At 40.7% G+C, this 19,334-nt stretch overlaps 1 protein-coding gene across 3 annotated transcripts in view; it reads right to left on the bottom strand.

Annotated features, from left to right (window-relative positions):
* The window catches only part of LARGE1 (LARGE xylosyl- and glucuronyltransferase 1), a 272,166-nt gene that overhangs the window by 27,032 nt on the left and 225,800 nt on the right, over window positions 1-19,334 (bottom strand). For all 3 annotated transcript variants that reach the window (XM_039570321.1, XM_039570320.1, XM_019292486.1), the window contains 2 exons: window positions 18,670-18,795; window positions 9,515-9,670 (listed from right to left, as the gene is read on the bottom strand). In XM_039570321.1, the coding sequence (XP_039426255.1) occupies window positions 9,515-9,670; window positions 18,670-18,795 (282 nt within the window). The remainder of the gene's footprint in view (window positions 1-9,514; window positions 9,671-18,669; window positions 18,796-19,334) is intronic.

The following is a 19,334-nucleotide window of genomic DNA, read 5'->3' as shown; positions in this document are numbered from 1 at the left end:
ATATTTTTTATTCTGATACTGTGTTAAGAAGAGCTGTTGTTCTTGGAACTATAAGCATAACGGTTGCCATTCAGAGTGCTTACAGCTGAATGTTTTCTTGTGAAATAATGGAATGGAATAATTCCTGATATTTTCCTGTACATCACTCTATAATCTTTTTCTGAATAATGGAAGTATCTACTCTGATTTCAATGAGTTTTGGATCAGGCTGTCATTCTTTTCTGCTATTGTTCTTCACAGATCTTAAAACACCCCTCAAGAGGGACTGCTTTTAGAAAGATGAGAGTCTGAATCTTGACAAATCTTTACTCAGGCAAAACTTCTATTGATGTCAAGATCTCTTTTAGGTGGAATAGAAATCAGGAGTTCTTTTACGTATCCTTGGAGTTTCATTCTTTCTGCTTTACAAATCATCATTCAGCTGAGCCTGCACTCTATTTTCTAAATCACATTCAAATAATACTTGAATTAAACTCAATATTTACATCAATGACTAGAAAGTGTCTCGTATCTTTCTGTCTCTTTTTTGAAAAGGGACATTAGTGTGCCCTTAACAGAATTATTAAGGAGATGATGGAAATTTAAATGGTTAAAACAACAGCAATGCACATTTTAGGGGTACCTTACTATCCTTCTGAATGTACAAATGACCATGCTAGAAGACTTTAATGGCACAGCAGTTATTAATCAGGCAGTCACTGAATAATTATCAGATTGCATTTGGGTTGAAAGCTAAGAGGCTATAAATACTTAATTATGAGTTCAAGAATAACACTTGGAGCTAAAGTATGGCTTTGTGCACTACTGAGCCCTGTGTGGGCGAAGAGGAGACACAGTTTCTCAGGAGTCCCACCTTTTTGATGGTGAAACTCACCAAATCACAAAGTTGGTGATGGAGGTGAAGGAGAGCAGCAAACAGCAGAAGATCCCTTCTGCTACAGGGAAAAGGAAATCTTGCTTTTTCCACTGCATTGTGTAGGGTCAGGGCTTTTTTTTGGTCCTTCCTCCTGTCCAAAGAAGGGCAATAAAGCTGGTCATGGGTCTAGAAAACATGTTTTATGAGGAGTGGCTGAGGGAACTGGAGTTAGCCTGGAGAAAAGGAAGCTCTGGGGGACCTCACTGCTCTCCACAACTACCTGAAAGGTTTTAGTGAGGTGATGGTTGGTCTCCTCTGCCATGTCTCAAGTGAAAGAATGAGAAGAAATGGCCTTAAGTTGTGCCAGGGGAGATTCAGATCAGATATTACAAAAAGTTTTTTCACTGAAAGAGTGGTCAGGCATTGGAATGAGTTGCCAGTGGATCCACCGTCTCTGAAGTGTTCAAAGGATGTCTGGATGTATCAGCTGGGCTTATGGTTTAGGGGTGATTATGGTGGTGCTGGGCTGACAGCTGAACTAGATGATCCTGATGGTCTCTTCCAACCTTGACCATTCTGTGTTTTTGTCCTGTCAGACGTTTCCTGAACTTGCTGCTATGGTGGCAGTCACAGGACATTTTATACACAGGTTTGAAATGAAGAATGTTAAAGATGCTAAACATTCAAATGACAGGAAATTGCCTAAGAGGACACACATATATCCTTATCTCTGAGTTATATAAATAACTCGTGTTATTTTTTTGTTACACGATCACATTAAATTTCTCTAGTATAATCTTTTCTACATATTATGTGGATCCATTATTTAAAGACAAAGAACTCTTAGCTTGGTTTAAAGTTTGCTCCCACATTATGTCTTCTTGAAAAGATGTGTTTGTAATGGGAATGCTGACAGATCTATGCAAACAGATGCTTAAATACAGTACACAATCAAAATAAGGACCTTAGTATCAGCTGAATTTGATAAAAAGATGGCATCCCCATTATGGATGCCTCCATTATATTGATAATGATATGTCTAATACAGCAAAGATTTCTCAGCTGTAGAGAGACAGAATGTATTCTCATAGGCAAGTACCTGCTTAGCAAAGATTCTGTGTTTCTACAGGAGTTTCAATGCTAAGGCTACTTGCCACTGAGCTCGTGGGAAATGTCACCTCTAGGAAACACTCTCACAGTTGAAGAATGTATTCTTTTCAGACTGTGTGGGGTAGAGGTTCTCTCAGGAAATACTGTTGTGGGAAACAAACACATGCCTTCATTAGCATCATGGTGCTACTTGGTTCAAAAATAAAAATGGCAACCATGCCATGCATAATGCCAAAACAAAGAGTCAAATACCTAAAGAAATATGGGCTAAATTATTTCTCTGGGCAACCAGCTGTGGCAGGGGATCAGGCTCCATCTCAGAAAATGTAGTCTTTGAAGCTAGGCTGGCCAGAGAAACAACTTAGCCTTGATCTTCCAGGTCTACTTGTCTAACACATTTCTGTGAGATGAGGTGTTTGGCATCTGTATGACAGATGGCAGATCCATATGATACATGGCAACACAACATGTACCTCTCACTGGCAAACTGGTTACTCTGCTCACGAATCTTCCTTTCTAAGGCTGTTCCTAATGTAAGCAAATCTGTGATTGGCTTAGTTTTTTAAACTGCTGTGTCACTGAAACAATTGACTTCCCACCAAAATCCAGGACTTCGTATCAGATGAGATCGATTAAAAATCCAAGATCAGGTATCTTCTGAAGGATTAGATATTAAAAAAAGATCAAAGCCCCCCAACAAACAATGTTATGTGCCTAGAGTCCATTTAGATCTTGGGGAAGGGGATAAAACCCCTAATGTAGGCTCTCTCATCAAGTGTTTAAGTTGAGGTGAGGCAACATGAGACTTAAATCACTCACTATCACACTAACACAACAAGAACTGAGCAGCTTACATGAAAACTTAAAACTTTTAGATCATCTTTCCTTTTCCCAGGTGTGTGCAGTTAAGTTTCACAGCACAAAATCAACTCAGCTTAGCCACTGAAATGAAAACTGACACCAGCCCAGGACGTAACTAAAATCTGGTTATAAACCGCAGCAGTTTCATTTTCTCCTGTGTAGCTGTCCCAGTTCCCACCAGCAGGCAATTTGGATTGCAACATTTAGCACTTTCAACTGTGTGAATTAACATTTGCCTTTAGCATGGCATAAACAAAGCAAATGATGATGTAGAGAGGAAAAAGCATTCACTCAGTCTTGTTTTGGATGACCTACATAAAGTCCTTCTGGCCTCTCCAATGATCAGTAATAAAAGCCAGACTAATCCCATGTCAATTAAACTTTTATTCCTCCCGCACCATAAAATTTTGTACATTTGCTATGGGTCAAATTAAGCCTTCTGTGAAACAAAGCTGTGCTAAGGACAAAGAGGACAGTGCCTGAGCAAACCCACCTGGCAAGAGGAATTGTGCTGCAGCATGTGAGAACCACTAATACTCCTGCTAAACGGGAGTGATGGCTTATCCTGACTGCAGATATTCAACACAAGTGGGAATCCAATTTTTAGGCATGTGTAATATCTCAGACAGTTCTGTATATACGAAGTACAACTCCCCTTGATCTTAGCTGCAGATGTCAGATTTGGCAGTCCTCTGCATCTCCTTTCCCCAGACCTTTGACAGACCTTTTTGGCTGAGCTGTTCCCAGACCCCCTTGCAGCACAGCATCTTGACAGGTAGGTCACCTTGCTTTTCTTTCCTCAGATTGGTCCTTGACAAATGGCAAGTTCTATGGGTCTAAGTCAGTCCCAGCCCTGTGTCTCGTCCCATGCTCCCTATTCATGCATTCTGCCAGCTCCCTGTACCTACAGGCACCCATCAGTTCTTTCCTCTTCCTGGTACAAACACTCTCTTTCCTTTCTGCCTTTGACCTGGATTTCATCTCTTTTGTATGTGAACCTGGATCTTTTCTCCTCTCTACTGACTGGACATCACTGAGGCCAATGGATGTCCCTCAGAACAGAGACCAAATACAGGTCCCTGCTCTCAGCTCTACTGTCCAGTCAGAACCTGGCATGGAGGATTCAGAGGAAACAGTCACAGGAAACACCAGTCTTTGTCCAGGTCCCCTGCCTGCAGCATGCCCAACCCTGCTGTATTACTGGTATATATATATATATGTAATCTGGTCAGATGTATCCATGCACACTCCTAAGAGTCTCCAGACACCTGAGCCTCCTCAAAATCAAAGCAAACACTACTGGCAATGTGCAAGCCATGGTTTTTCAGCATTATCATTTGTCTAAGTTTCCACCAGGTTGGCAAAAGACATGTTCCTGGCCCAAAAGTCAGCCCCTTCTCTGAGGTATGGAGTATTTCTTGAGGAGGCCATCAGAACTTTTGGTGTGGACAAACCTCCAAGCTTTCTCCCATGTTTCACTTTAAAAAAATGTGAGAAAGGGAAAAAAGGGCATAACAGCATGACTAAAAAAATCCCAGCCCATGTGCTCCTCCACTTAATAATATTATAAACAATTGGAAGCAGTATAATGGCAACTTTCAGGCAAGTAACAGGATGGTCTGCCAGCTCAGCACTTAATAACAATAACAGTGACAATAATAGAAACAATGCAGCTGGGGAAGTCAGAACTTCACCTCAAAACTGCCATATACCATCTGTTGTTACTAGAGAAAGACTATGACATCACAAAATAGTAACTTTAAATCGCAGTTCTACAAATGAGGCTGTACTCTTGAAATTCAGCAGGAGCAAAGGGTACTCAAAGCATCAGTCTGACTGCAAGTTCAGGGCTGTGATACTGACTTGGAAGCTTCATTTGCATGCTATTTTTAGTCACTCAAAAATTGCTAAATTTGTTAGTAGTGTGGTTGTTTATACTGTGTGGCACCTTGCTAGAATCTCCCTTTTTTCTGGTGGATACTCTAAGTTGGCATGCACAGCCTTCTGCTACTGTTAAGAATCTTTGGTTTTGCACGAAAAAAGTAACTAAGTAAAAGCTTACTTAGTATGTAAGCACACATCTAAGCAAGTGTGTTAAGGGACAACTGGATTTTTTTGACACTGTTTCTCTGTATTGCTGGTTTGAAAATCTGAAAAGAAAAACCTGCAGACTTTTTTTTCTCTTGTGTTTCCTGAAAGTCTTCTCTAATGGGAATCTACTGTCCTTTTCTTAAACTGAGTGGAATCAGTGATACACTTCCCACCAATCTTGCTCCAGGCTTTGGATCAGGACACAGGCTTCACTAACAGGGGACACTCCATTCAACCTTCAGATTTAATGCTTTGGCAGAAGTACCTGGTGAGAAGCTGTCTGCAGGAAAGAAGTTTTATGAGAATGCTAAAAGGTTGAGCGAGTGCCTCTGTCTAAAATCAGGCTTACAATAATTTTCTCATAGAGTAACTAAAGAGATTGGCTGGAAGATCCTGTTGAAATATTTTAGGCTTTACAGTAGGTCCATTAGAACAAAATGCTGGATATAAGCATTAAAAGCCAATAGAAAATGTAAAAATTTGAGACTATTATAAGCTTTGCCTTCCTGGATGTCCCAAAAATCTTCTGCATTGCATCAAAATAAGAAAGAGGGAGTGGGAAAGGGGAAGTAGGGTGAAATAAGTAGGATGGAGTGACTAAGGACATGCTCTAAGAGCCACTCAAGTCAATGACTGTGTTTACAGGAGGATTTGGTTCATATTCTGAATTTCCCACCCAGAATGCACACAGAAGACAAAGGGACAATTGTAACACTGACTTGCAGAGAAGAGTCTGCTTTGCGTGACCTCACTTCAGCACATATGGAACGAGGGGGACTTAGGGTACTGCTCTATGGCAGGCTCCTGCTCCTAGCCCGTCCCTGCCACACAGAGGGTCTTTTAGCTTGAATATTTTAAGGAAAAGATGAAGCATTTATGCTCACATAGACATACATATATGCATTTTTTATATGAACCGAAAAATTATCCCCCTCTGGTTTTTTTTGCCCCCAATATTTCAGTTTCTGAGCCCTACCTTCCTATCCATCCCTATTTGTAATGCTTTGGAACCTAGTAACAGTCCTGTTAGGTGAAGCTGAAGATCAGCCTCTGATTAGATCAGGACTGTGCAGTACATTATCTGAAGATGGCCTTCAGACCTCTTACAATTCACTCTGTGGTATTATACTTTCTCAGCAAACATTAGAAAAAGAGAAGTACTGATAATTCCACATGCATATAGACATAATATATATTTAAGCATACATGCATTCACATGGATACACAGAGGAAGTGTGAGAGAGATTAAAGTGAGGTCCAATTACCTTTTAAACTAATGGCCCTTTGCATCTCTCTGGCACTGTTAAGAGTCCTTAGAAAGGGAAGATACATAATTTACACTCATTTTAAGGCCATCTCTGTACTGATGAGAAGTGTAAAGGGGCCTTAGAGAAACAGAATCAGCCCAACGGTACCCACTGCCACACTTCCTTTTCCTGTTTTACAGACATTTGCATTACAAATGAGATGCCTTAATTACAGGTTGTATTGTAAATAAAACATCACTACAAATATTAAGCTGTAGAAAAGCAGTGGCTGGTATATTGCTACAATACCTAAAGGGTATCTTCTGATGCAGCCAGACTGTGAGGGAGACTCACACCAAGCCACTGCTTCTTCCACAGCAGGGCTCAGTGCATTTAGTGCTCAAGTAATTTTCTCCAATTATAAACAGCAGAGCTGTTCTAACATTTTGTCCACTGGTCCACAGTGCAGAGAAGCACAGGCAGCTGAAGGAGCACCTTTTACACATGTACACTGCCCAACATAAGAAAGCCCCTCTGTGTTTTGGGGATGCCAGTCTCAATTCAGGGAAAGGAGGGAAAATAATAGGAAAAGCAAAGAAAATTCAAACAGCAATTCCTACCTCGTACATACTTGACTTAAGAGAAGTTACTGCCTTTTATGTAACATATATGCTTATGAATCCTAATGGAAACCTATGAATGCATCTTGTGAGACTGAAGGTCCACCTGGGCCAGCATCCTGTCTCCAGCTGTGAGCTGGCTGCCTAGGGGAGTGTAAAAGCAGGGCAAGTGTACAGCAAGGATTTCTCAAAACTCTCACCTAGACCTCAACTCGTGGTTCAAGGACTTTCAGCACCAGAGCTTAAAAGCTCCTGATTGATTTTCTTTCCAAGAAGAGTAATTTTTGAGGCTATGTATAGTTTTAGAAACATTACCTCCTGCTCAAAGCTTCATCATGAGTGAAATGCCTTTGTTTTGAACCTGCTATTTCCACTTCATGCCCTCTAATTCTTGTACTGGGAGGAATGACAGTGGTTTTCTCCTCACCTTAGAAGATGCTCTGCTTCTGAAGATAATCCTGCAATAGATCATGGGAATGTGCTGTATTTAACAGGACACCTGTGACACTGTATGTGCTATAGCAGACAGAGCAAGAGAAACAGCAGTTTTCATGATAATCCTATTCTTAGGGTCTCATAACTTCAGAGCTGAAACTTGCTCGCTATATTCTACAATAAAAGGACATAGTCAAGTTTAGGGGGGAGTTTATATCAAGGGCAACTAATACAAAACAATGTCTTCTCCTAAGTGACTACTCTTAAGTTTTCTGACGTTGGATTTTTTCCTATATCTGACTGTTTCGATAGAAGGCTGTTACCTTTTTGGTGTCTCTTGGCAAATTAGGAATCACGTATTTTTGTATGTCTAGCTCATTCTTTTTTTCCAGTATTTATATATATATATATATATATATATATATATATATAAAAAATTTATAAATGGTGCAATGAGTTACATTTCTTTTTCAGACACAAGCCATACCATATACCATATTGCGTTCTACTTGTCTTGAATAAGAAACAGGCTTGAACAGTTAGTCATTTCCAGTGTCTGTCAACCAGATACAAGTTCAGTAAAATGTGCTGTTTTAAACTTTAAGGACTGCCATTTACAGCAAGGACTTGCATTTGCTCTGCACTGCTCCCAAGCAACTTGTCGTCTGAATACATCTGTTTATTACAGATTTACAGAGCTCTGGAAAATACAGCAAGCAGTCTGTGACTGCATTCATGCTCTTTGAACCCACACAACATATTGTGAAGCCAGTATAATTTTAACCTGCATTCTCCAAGTGTGATAAAGGTGTGTTTTGTTGTCTTTCTTCTCAGTCACCTTTTCTCCTCCTATTGTACCCTCTACTCTGTCTCTTGTATCTTGATGTCTCCGAGGGTGAGGCTCTTAGTGGTCTTTTATCACATTTAGTTCACTTGATTTTCTAAAAGCCTTTTGCAGAGGATTTTCTTCCTCCATGTGCTTTTGCTCTGGTGGTGCACTTGCCTTCCCTCTCTCTCCTTCTCTCTCTTGTTCTCCCCCACCTCCTTGTCTCTCCCAGTTAAGCCACATTCCTTTCAGAAGACCATGAGATGGTAAAATAAGTATCTGGGAAGCTTTGCCTTGGGTTAAAATATATCTACCCAATCTCTGACTGCTGTATTTAAAAAAATGGGAATGGCATCTCCTGTGGTCATTTTATTCACAGACTAAATGGAAACACTACCAGCCTCAATGATGATATTGATTGTCAATTACCTCTTAATTGCTAGTGTGTACATGATACTGGCTTTGCTTAATTGATTTTTATATAGACAACGTTGCATATTTTAGAAATATTCTTTTTCCTGAATAATGTGTTACAGATTCCTTTTTACTTCCTTTCCACATTATGTTGCCAAAATTGGTACTTGGTCTACAAATCTCCAGAGACCGCATTATACACAAGGAGTTCATATGCATCTGTGTATAAACATTTCAGTTAACAGTTTTTCACCTTGGAATTATATGTACTAGTGCACAGGCATACACGTACACATGCATCTGTGGGTAAACATCCTTGATTTCAATCATTTTCAAAGAATTTGCTTAGTCTGAAAGGTTCTGATTGCAAATTTTATGCAGATACACATAAATACTGCTTTGGTTGGTTAAGGGAAATACAGAAAAAAACCTGCAGTCTCACAGCCTATGTGTACCTTGAAGCATTTGCTCATTTTGTAGTTTGCAGTCACAGACCTAAATCCAGCAGTCTTGATACTTTCATTTCTTCTTCATTATTTGTGCATTAGTATCTCCTAGACAAAACTGACATCACTGTATATTGAACAAATACGCAGCAAGAAACGAGACCTCCTGGGAAGTTATAGGTCTGTCATACTGAATCCAAAACACAGCCCTGTACTGGCTACTGAGGAAAAAAATGAACTCTATCCCAGCTGAAACCAGGGCAAGGTTTAAGGGTGAGATTTGCAAAATTGCCTAAAGGAATAAAAGCCCAAATCCTCATTTTCAGCTTGTGATGTTATGTCTGTTGGGGATTTTAAAAGGGCAAAGTAGACAAAAAAAAAAAAAGCAGCAAAACCCAGGGTAAAGATGGGATTAAAACAACGGTTTTACAGGTGAGGAACTGAGGCACAGAGAGATTAAATGATTTGCACAGTGTCACTCTGGGAATCTGAGCATTGCCTTCAGTTCTCCTGAGTTCCACTGCCCCGCACTACCCACACAACCAACTCCAAGTCTTCAGACATCCTGTGCCTTGTATGAACCACCAAGCCTTAGACATCCCACTTACATTTTCACTGTTAACATCTGCCTCACTGGGGCAGCCAAAGAGTTCCCGTCTCAGCAAATTCCCATCGTATTCCAGGAACGTCAGGTAGAGGTTGCGGAAAAACTCCACGTGCTTGTTTTTCACTCGCAGCTTCTTCGGTGAGTTCCAGTGAATCACCTCAGAGGGAAAAAAGAGAAAAGACATCCTGCTGTTAGAACACAGATTTGCTCTATCTGCTCTTTTTATGTGCGTTCAGTGTGCTGCCCTCTCGAAAACAGCAGAAAAACAAACCACAAACTAGCCAGACTTCCTTCTGTCTTTTTATAGGGAAGGCTTTGCTGTGTCTTCCACAAGTAACGGTACACTCTGGAGGTGATGTGCTTGGAAACTCTTCCATGGTATCACCTACACTTTTGGGTGAGGGTGCTACGCTAGGTTGAGAAGCAGCACTCATAAGTGCTTCCACAACTCTAATCGTGGAGCTGATAGTTTATGGACTCTGCTGAAGAAGATGGAAGGATAAGGGACACAGTGATGTAGGTATTAAACATTAATCTCAGATTTCCACATGACTGTTTTTGCTAATGAAATTGATTCACTGTTTCAGGCCAAGCAGTCTCTTTCCTGGTTAGGTATTGAGAAGAAGCAGCTCAAAATTAAATCCTATACCGGTTTAAATAGTTCAAAAAGGACTAAATTTAATCTGACTTCCTTTTTGCCTTTGCTTCATTCAAACAAGACTGATCTCTGTTGCATTAACACAACACAGCAACGCAGTACAACTCCTCACCCTTTGAGTTCCAATTTCTAGCAGATATTTATCCTCTGCTAATGGGAGATGACTCTCACAGTGGCCTAGACTTAAACTGCAATGCTGGCATAAAGGGCTGATCCTCATTTGCATTGATGCAACTTTGCACTGCTGCCAGTGGGAACGGGAATGGGGCCCTAAGGAAAAAACAAGAGGGAGTCAGTAGTGGCTTGCAGGAATGATTTCATTTTACAGAGGCTGTATTTTAGACATAAGAAAAAAATCACCAAATACTTATTATTCAGTTTTATTCCTGTGACTTCTAAAGAGGTTAAAAACAAGAGTCTCCCTTGGGACTGTTTCCAAGCTCCAAGTTCTGCAAGTTCTCTGAATCCATTAAGTGAATTGCATGAAGACACTGTGTCACTCACACACAGCACAGAGCTGCAGCACCAGCTGCCGAGCCAGCCCATGGTCAACTTTGCTCTGAACATCACAGCTCTGGGAGGGAACACACAGCTGAAGCACAGCATGCACAACAGGAGCAGCCCAGAGAGGATGAACACAGTTCCCTTGGTGTCAGCAAGGAACACAGCTCCACAGGAACAGGGAGTTCTCTGAAACCACAGTATTTGTTGCCCAGTGAGCAGACTGGCTGAGGAAAGAGCAGGATGCAGCCTGAATTCTTCCTGGACTAACTTCAACAAACAACACAGTCGCTCCACTGAGTATTTATACTGCCAGAAAAGCTATGGCCCTCTATTCTACATACCCAACACCCATGAAATATCTCCTGATAAGGAAAGCTTTATCCATTCCTGGTATTTCATTGCTAAGCCTACTAGGATGTCAGAAAACCATACATGCAGTTAAAGAAAAACAACTGTAGGGAAAAAAGATGATTTCAGATATTGGCTAATTTCTTTGTCTGGTAGTAGGAGCACCTTAAATAAAGACTACAATGCATCTACATACTGAATAAATTTGGGAAATTATTTGGACAAAAATACTTGGTGTAGATATTTGTCCCAGGTAATGCTACATTCTTTGCTGGTTTTACATTTGTCCAGATGTTCAGAAATGTAGCACAACTGTGCAGTAACATGTTGCTGCATCATGTGGTGAATAAGACCACCACATAAATGAAAAGAGCTTTGGGTAGGTAAGGGCATAAACTTAAGAGAAAAGATTTTCTCCACTGAAAAATGGATCATCAAAATCTCCTTTCTTTGAAAAGAACTTGACGTACTTCATCCATTGTATTTAACTGCAGCAAAAGGCATTAATGCTTGAAAAAAATGTCAGTGATTGAATCCTCCCTCAGGGAAATGGGCACGTGTAACAGAAGCACAGGGCTGAAGGAGCCTAAAGGGCTATTTAACAGTTTTACAGGGTACCAGCATGCAGTTTCACAGGAAGGCATAGAATGGAAACTGTCTGCTGGGAACTTCTACTTATTTAAGAGTGAATCAAAGAAAGCTAAGAAGCCAGCAACTGGGACAAAAAATACTTGTTAAGAAAAACCTTTTGTGAGCTCTCCATACTGCTCCTACACTTCATTTGAGGTTTCCTTTTGGATACTCATGAGCATCCTCATCTTCACAAGCATCCCAGTGCTGCTGAGCACTCAGAGACCTGGGGACCATGAACACAGACATGGCTAATGATGATAACCTCAGAAACTCTTACAGGACAGGCTCCTTGGTACTGCAGGAACTTCCCATCAACACACACGGTGTCACATCACAGCCAGGGGGCATTTGCTGATATCTCTAGCCAGTTGTGTGGGAGATGATTTCAAACCCAGACAGCTGCAGCTGTCAGTGTAGAGGCTCTTTGCTGCCGTGCTTCAGGATCTGTTGTGTGTGTAGAAGCTGGTAAGCGTCAAGGGCTTAGCTGGTGGTTCAGATCTGATCAGATTTGAAATGTGTCAGGATGCTGTATGTACACTGATGTCAGGGGAGCCTGGAGTGAACTGCACAAAGCTGAATGGAGCTGACAACTATCCAAAAAAGCTGATTTTTTAATCAAGAAGGACAGCACATGCTAATGTGTGCTAAAATGATGTGCTAAAGAACATCAAGAAACCATGCAACCATCTGGATGACCGGAGGTAGAAAAACCACAAAACAGGTCTAGCAAAAAAGCAGGCTGCTTTACAAATGTAACAGAATTAGATAAATACTATGTGATATATGAAAGCATAAAAAAGAGCAACAAGTTAAAAAAGCAACAAGACTCTTAACCATCAATATGCAACACTACATCCAAAGACCATATTCTTTTTTATGTCAGCCCACAAACTCACATTCAGTTCTGGCTGCCTGGTATGGTCTATTGCACCACCAGCTACAGCAGAATTTGTGCAGGCCAAGACACTCTTGTACAGACTGCCATGGGCATCAGTGAGGTACATGATAAAGACTGCACAGGTAAAGCTATGGCCACCACATTAGAGACTTTATTGTGCACAACAGTAAGTTGATTGGAGAAATAAAAAAGATCAGTTGGCAAGACACTACAGGGAAATCAGAAGGAAAAAAAAAAATCACGTCGTTTGAAGACTCTTATCTCCACATTAAAAACAGAAAGCGAATCTAGAAATTGAAAGTCTCATTACTCCAGCATCCCCGTTCCAAGGCTGAATAGCACCTTAATACTGTGTTTATTTCTTCTTCTAGCTTCTAACCTATTCCAAAGCTCTGCTGGCTTACAGACGAAACTGCAGCTAGAAATATAAAATTCCAGTGCCATTATCTGGGTGGACACCTCAGGAACACTGCTAGCCTTCAGGTCGACCTATGGATCCTTCCCACTCTTGATCACAGCCTCCTGACAACTAAGAAAAAACACACTTCCTTAATATTCATTTAGCAATTAAAGTACTGAAAGATCAGAACTTAAAATTCCACATCTATTTAACATTTGGTTAGTCGTCATTAAGCAATTTGGCACTATCCACATTTCTGTTAATACCATCCTAGTTAAGCAGCAACCATTACCACTCCCTGATTACACACAGCCAGCCTCCTGGAACACTGCCATACACCTGTGGCCTAGAACACACTGCCATACACCTGTGGCCTAGAACTGCACCCACAGTTCCCATTTATTCCCCAGGTTCTGACCCAAGGCACTCAAATGATGACACAGTGGGAGCCTCGTGGACTGGCAGTGGGATCTGAGATGGAAGGGAAGAGAGGATGGTATATACTGGGGGAGTCTAGGAGGGCTGTAAGAACCATTATCTGGATGGAAATACACTGAAAACAAAAATCCTAGCAAACTCCTTACATTACTATCTGCATTCAATCTCTGGGGAGGTTAAATATTTCAAACATGATGCTCAAACCACTAAACAATAAGCTTGAATACAACATAGGTACCTTTAACCATTTTTTTTTTCCCCTGAAGCATTTTCTCTCTAAAAAAGAAGCATTTGGCCAAATGTTTCCTTAAACACAGTCTCTTCCATTTTCTTACCCAAAGACACATCTTGATAATTTCTCACTCTGTTTCAGCCCTTCCAAAATCAGAGAGCACAGGATATCCTGAATAATTATATACCTGCTTTCCAGGCTGAAGGGTAAGAAATGAGAATAAATTAAGCTTAAATTTAAGCTTAAAGATGTTTAATTCTGCAAGGCACTGAACAGATATCCTTAATTAAGCCCACGGGCACTTCATAATTTAGGTAAACAAGTGGTATTTTGTAAACAGGAAGCTTTCCTGCTAAAAAACCAGACTCCTTGTTTAGGTAACCAGACACTTCCCACTGAAATCAGTGGGAGTTAAACATTTGGCAAATCTGCACAGTAAAGCCACCTGTATATGTCACTTTAATGCCATCTCAACAGGCTTTTTTTACGAGTTTAAATATGTCCCAAATCACACTGCAAATACACACCACATGTATATCTTATGCCATGATTGGAGATGTCTGGAAACTTTATTTTTAAACTGTTTTATCAGAAATGAATGGCTTAATAAAAGAACCAATTTCCTCAGAAAAGTTCGTATACTTCATAAAAATGTCAACAGGGAGATTTCAATGTGATATTTCTAAACTACATAAGTGGAAGAGACTCAGGTTGGAGTAGCCAGCAACCCTGAGGTCCAGGCAGTGCTTTTTGGATGGGGGCCTCAAGTCCCTGCCCTGCCTGATTTGGTGTTCACGCTCCCAGGGATTACTTTACTCCCCGGTTTACTGCTGTAAGCTGACACACTCTCCCTGCCTTGTACTTCTCAAAGGTCTTTATTTGTCCTCAGAAGGATTCTTCAACTTCTTTTCCTTCAACTCCTATACCAGTGTTTAATGAGAGGCCTCCTGCCTGCAAAAACACCCCTATAAACCCATGGTGTTCCCTGTTTGGCAGGGCAGAAGCACCTTACTGACTCCAATGCTCACTCAAAGGAGGGGTATTGTTTAACCCTCTCGAGGAGCCCTTACTCCTCTCATTGCAGCTCTTCCTCTAGCTGACATTAAAAGGGGTAAGGCTGCAGAATGCCATAAGGGCTGCAGATCAGAGCTGAAGTGCTTGGACAGCACGGGGCGGCTCAGGGACTGGAACACAAAGAGGTGCAATAGGTCCTGTCTGAGGCAGAGCTGAAATGGTGTATTACAGCTACGGAAAAGAAGCTGTTTAAACTTCTGTAAGCAATTTCACAAAGTCATCCCAGAGTGGAGGACATCCCCAGGGAGGACACAGTGAATCACAGAACACAAGTTCCAAATGAGGAATTTAGGATGCTCATTATTTATCTTTCTGCTGATTTAGTACCAGCTGTATTCAAAACCAGTTTGGAAAGCCATCAATAGGTTGTAAAGCATTTTTTTCTGTTTTGGAGTGTGTGTAAATTCTAATAATTTGATACATTCCCATTGAAGAGTCCAGCATCTGATTTTTGTGATTGTGAATTACCAGATTGTCTGTATGTAAATAGCACCTGTATCCTTGACAACCAGACTTCATGACTGACTCATTCAATGAGGTCATGATTCATTGCCAAAGGTATCAAAATTCATTACCTTCTTTCATAGTACTTTTCCTGCCATTAGGTTTGTGCCAAATCATAGTAACTGAGGTTTCCTTACAGACAGGAACAAACTACTAACCAAGAAGCACGCAAAAGCAGGGGCTAACCCAGGAAAAGCAATGCACAAATGAACCTCAGTTTCAGATCAGTCCCCCACCAAAAAATAAAAAAAATCAGTAAAATGGATAGAGATGCAACTTAATGAGGACTGAAAAGAGAAAAAGGTGCTTACTCTTCAGGCAATATGAAATATTCAACTGCTCCCTAAACCTTGCATAAATGTGAACAAAGCAGCAAAGAAGTGTCTACACACACACACACACACACACACACACACATCCCTGAACAGCCGCCAGCCCTGGGGGTCTAAGTTTATTTGACACAATGCTGTGTATAAGGGATGACAAATCCTCACTTCCCATGGACTTTGAGGCCAGATGGAATTAAATCAGCACCTTTTCGGTCTGACAGGAGGAATGCACTCTGATTTGGCTGAGGACTATTTGACTGGGTCAGCTTTACCTTTGAATTTAAATCTCTCCATTCACTTCCTTCTGTCCTATGCTATCCTTCTTTATCCCCCAGTACAAACTTCAAAATCTTTCTTTCTTACCCTGGAGGTTTGTTTTACCTTGTTTCTCATTCCAGTCTTACCATGAAATACAGAATGTGCCAAATCTGTTGTGTTTTACCATTTATATTAAATGCCATGGAACTGACTAACTCTGGTGATTTTAAGAGTGGAATTTTTAACTTGGAGTAATGACATTTGTTAATTTTTTGTGAGACTCATATACCAAACCAGCTGGTTTCTTTACAGAACTAGAATTTTGATAATTTTCATAACGCAAATTCACAACTTTAATTGGTCTATGCCTTTATTTTTTTTTTTTTAATTGTATGACGAAGTTTAAACAGTGCTGCCTGAGGGCCAGTCCTTTAACTGCTCAAAATGGGAAAAGCTTTATTGAAACCGTGGGGTTTTATGTGCATGAGGTAAGACTCTGGCCTCTCTTTCAAGGCAAAGAATTTCAGCCTGTTTTAGTATGCAGGGGGTAATTTTAGTAGCATGGATAAGTCCAGCTTAGCTGAAGAAATTGCTTATGTGTCTGCGCCCCTTGTTGAGTTAAAATACCTCAGACCCGAAAATCAGTGGAGAATATTACACATCTTAGACTTCACTGCCTGTGCTGTAATAGAACTGATGGTGTGACATGTAAACAGCAATAAACAACCAAGCCTGAATTATAGTTGTAAAGGTAAATTTGTTAATTGAAAAGAAAGGATTTATTTTTAACATACTTCTATCAAATGCTTATTTGTAGGTGTTATATGTGAGTTAGATGTCCCACATCTGAAGCAGATTAGTTAATACAGTCACTGGAGTCGGAAGATCAGGTGTCTACTCTGAGGTGAGCTCCACCAGCCTCAAAAGGATGACACTTTGGCTGTCTAAATCCAGATGTACAGCACACTGAAAGCACCTTACAGTTATCCTGCCTGCCCACCAGCTGCCTTGCCAAAAGGGTATCTTCTCCTGTAGGTCTGTGTTTTATCTGCCAGTCCTATAATGGAGATAACAGAGAGCCCCTATGGAGACTCAAACGTGTTCAGGAAACGGAACCAAGCCCTTGATCCTTGTTATCAGCTTCAGTATCTTTGCCTCATGTAAATGGCTGTGTCTTTACCTTGTGCTGCGTCCAATCTGACTGTCTCAATTATATAAATTAATCTCAGCCTTTAATTTACAGCAAAATACCGTGATATGTCACAGGTGGGAGGTATATTTTTCTGAAGTTCATCTTTTAGGAAACATTTTCTCTGTTCTATATATTTCCTTTTGTTTCAGGCCCTGCAATTGCTGTCATACATGATTCCCAACATGAATGCAATGCTAAAATCTCTACTGGCACTTTGTTACAAGTCATAAAACTATGATGCTTTTAAAGTGCCTGTGTTGATCCTTCCCTACAAACAGATACCATAAACCATTTAGTGATTAGTGAACTGACAGAATAGTGATTTAACTTTAAAAGCTGTCTTCTATGGATCACACCTGAATAGTCAGTTGTGAATACTTTATATAAGAAATTCAAGCAATGTTGACCAGTTTTGACAGGTCAGTTAACCCATGTAGAAGAACTTCGGTCTCTTGGAAGCACAGCATTTGTAATCAGTGTGTTGAGAGTGATTGATTTTCTATATTCATCCAGTATCTGGTGTTCATACCGAACACTCCTGCTGTTACTCTTCAAATTGCTACAAGGGAAAGCTTGGTTAGATTTAGGATGTATGTTGTACAAAGAGGGTGGCCAAACTCTGGAACATGGGGCCAGGGAGCATGTGGAATCTCAGTGTTTGGAGATTTGACACTCATCTGCACAAGGCACTGAGCAACCGGGTCTGTGTTGGTCCTGCATTAAGTGGGGTTTGGATGATCTCCAGAGGGCCCTTGCAACCTCTTCCACAGTTTTGTGTCTTTCTCTTTTTTTTGAAAACACCATTTACATTCTCAAAACATAAATCCAAATATACAAACCTTAACCGAGTTTTAAAATCAATCACCAAAAACTACCTAATATTTACTACGTTCTGATGGAATCTACTGCTGCACAGCCCTATTCCACACCCGGACAAAGCTCAATCAAGCCTCAGTTCTGAACTCTCTGCATGCTACATTTGAGTCTTTGAGTCCGGTCTTTCAAAATGGCCACAGCACAAATGATGTTCATTTACCCATATCTGTTAAAATTTATCCTGCTTTTATATTCTACTTGTTAATAGTGAAAAATGTGCTATTAAACTGACACTATAGGTTCATTTCATTAACAGGTTTTTACTCAGCTTTTTTTTTTGGGACAAATCCTGGAAAAATGAGTGGCAACATGATTGGGTTAAGTGTATGCAAAGGCTAAATATGAAGTGAGCAAGATCTTTACATTTCTGCTAATGCTTTTCTAGCTAGGGTCTGCCCAATCCTCTCTGTGAATTTCACTGTATTAAATTATGTTCAGTAAAGAGTTTCAAACTTGTCCAGTACAAAAAGGACAGGTTTTGTATTCTTTGTCTAGGAAGAGCTAAGACCTGGGACAGCAATAAAAACTCAGCAGTAAGCTGCACTGGCACAGGTGGCAGGTACAGAATGTAAGAGGCAAAGCACTTCTTTAACACCTTGCCAAACCCCAAAGCAGCATCTATATTTGAATTTTCTAGTAGTAGTCAAAATGCACAAAGCCAAAGTCACATTTTCTTCCCCTGTCTGGGTGTCCTTATAAACTATATGTGTTAGTTTCCCCCCCACTTAAGGAAGTTTATCTTTCTCTGACAGTGGAGTCCTGCACTCTCTGTCCCAAAGGACACTACTCATCCAGCCTCCTGTGCAACATACCTTCAGGTCAGACACATCTCTGTAGCACTGCTCGGAACGGGTGTGATCAGAAAGCTGCACATTCCAGAAACATGGGAGCTGGTAGACAAGGAAGGGATTTTGTTTGATGACTGCATTGAAGATATCCTAGCAGAAAAAAACCAGAGAAACATTTGGGTATGTTGTTTCTACCATGTGTGAGGTGATCTCAACTCCTTCCCCAGATGACTGTCCCTCTCCCCCTCACAGGCAGAAATTCCAATGGCGATGGCAAGACGAAGTCTGTAAACCTTTCTCCATAATTCTGTTTCTGTGGAGGGTGCTATTAATCTAAGGGGTGATATATAGATCTGGGTAAGAGGAACAAGCTCTCCTGACACACAGAGCTAAGGGACTCCAGCAAAGTTCTCAAACATTTATCTTGTACTGCTGGCATGAGGTGTGGTTCCTCTTCTAGTCACCAGGAAGAGTAGCAGGCAGGAAACAACACAGTGCCTGCTGGTACTAAGTACTGCACCACTTTTAATAAAGGGGAGGAAAGTGATCCTGGCAGCTACACTGCTTCAAGGCGAATTACTTGGTGTGATTTTAGCTAGCATTTTATTTTTGCAACAAGTACTCCAGGTACTTTATGGAAAAGGCATGTAGGACAGACTTGCAGAGCAGCCTACACCATGAGGGACAGA

The sequence above is a fragment of the Corvus cornix genome, chromosome 1A (assembly GCF_000738735.6).
Source record: "Corvus cornix cornix isolate S_Up_H32 chromosome 1A, ASM73873v5, whole genome shotgun sequence".
Classification (NCBI taxonomy): Eukaryota; Metazoa; Chordata; class Aves; order Passeriformes; family Corvidae; genus Corvus; species Corvus cornix.
The sequence above is the reverse complement of the archived record's forward strand: the minus strand, read 5'-3'. Positions and strand labels throughout refer to the sequence as shown.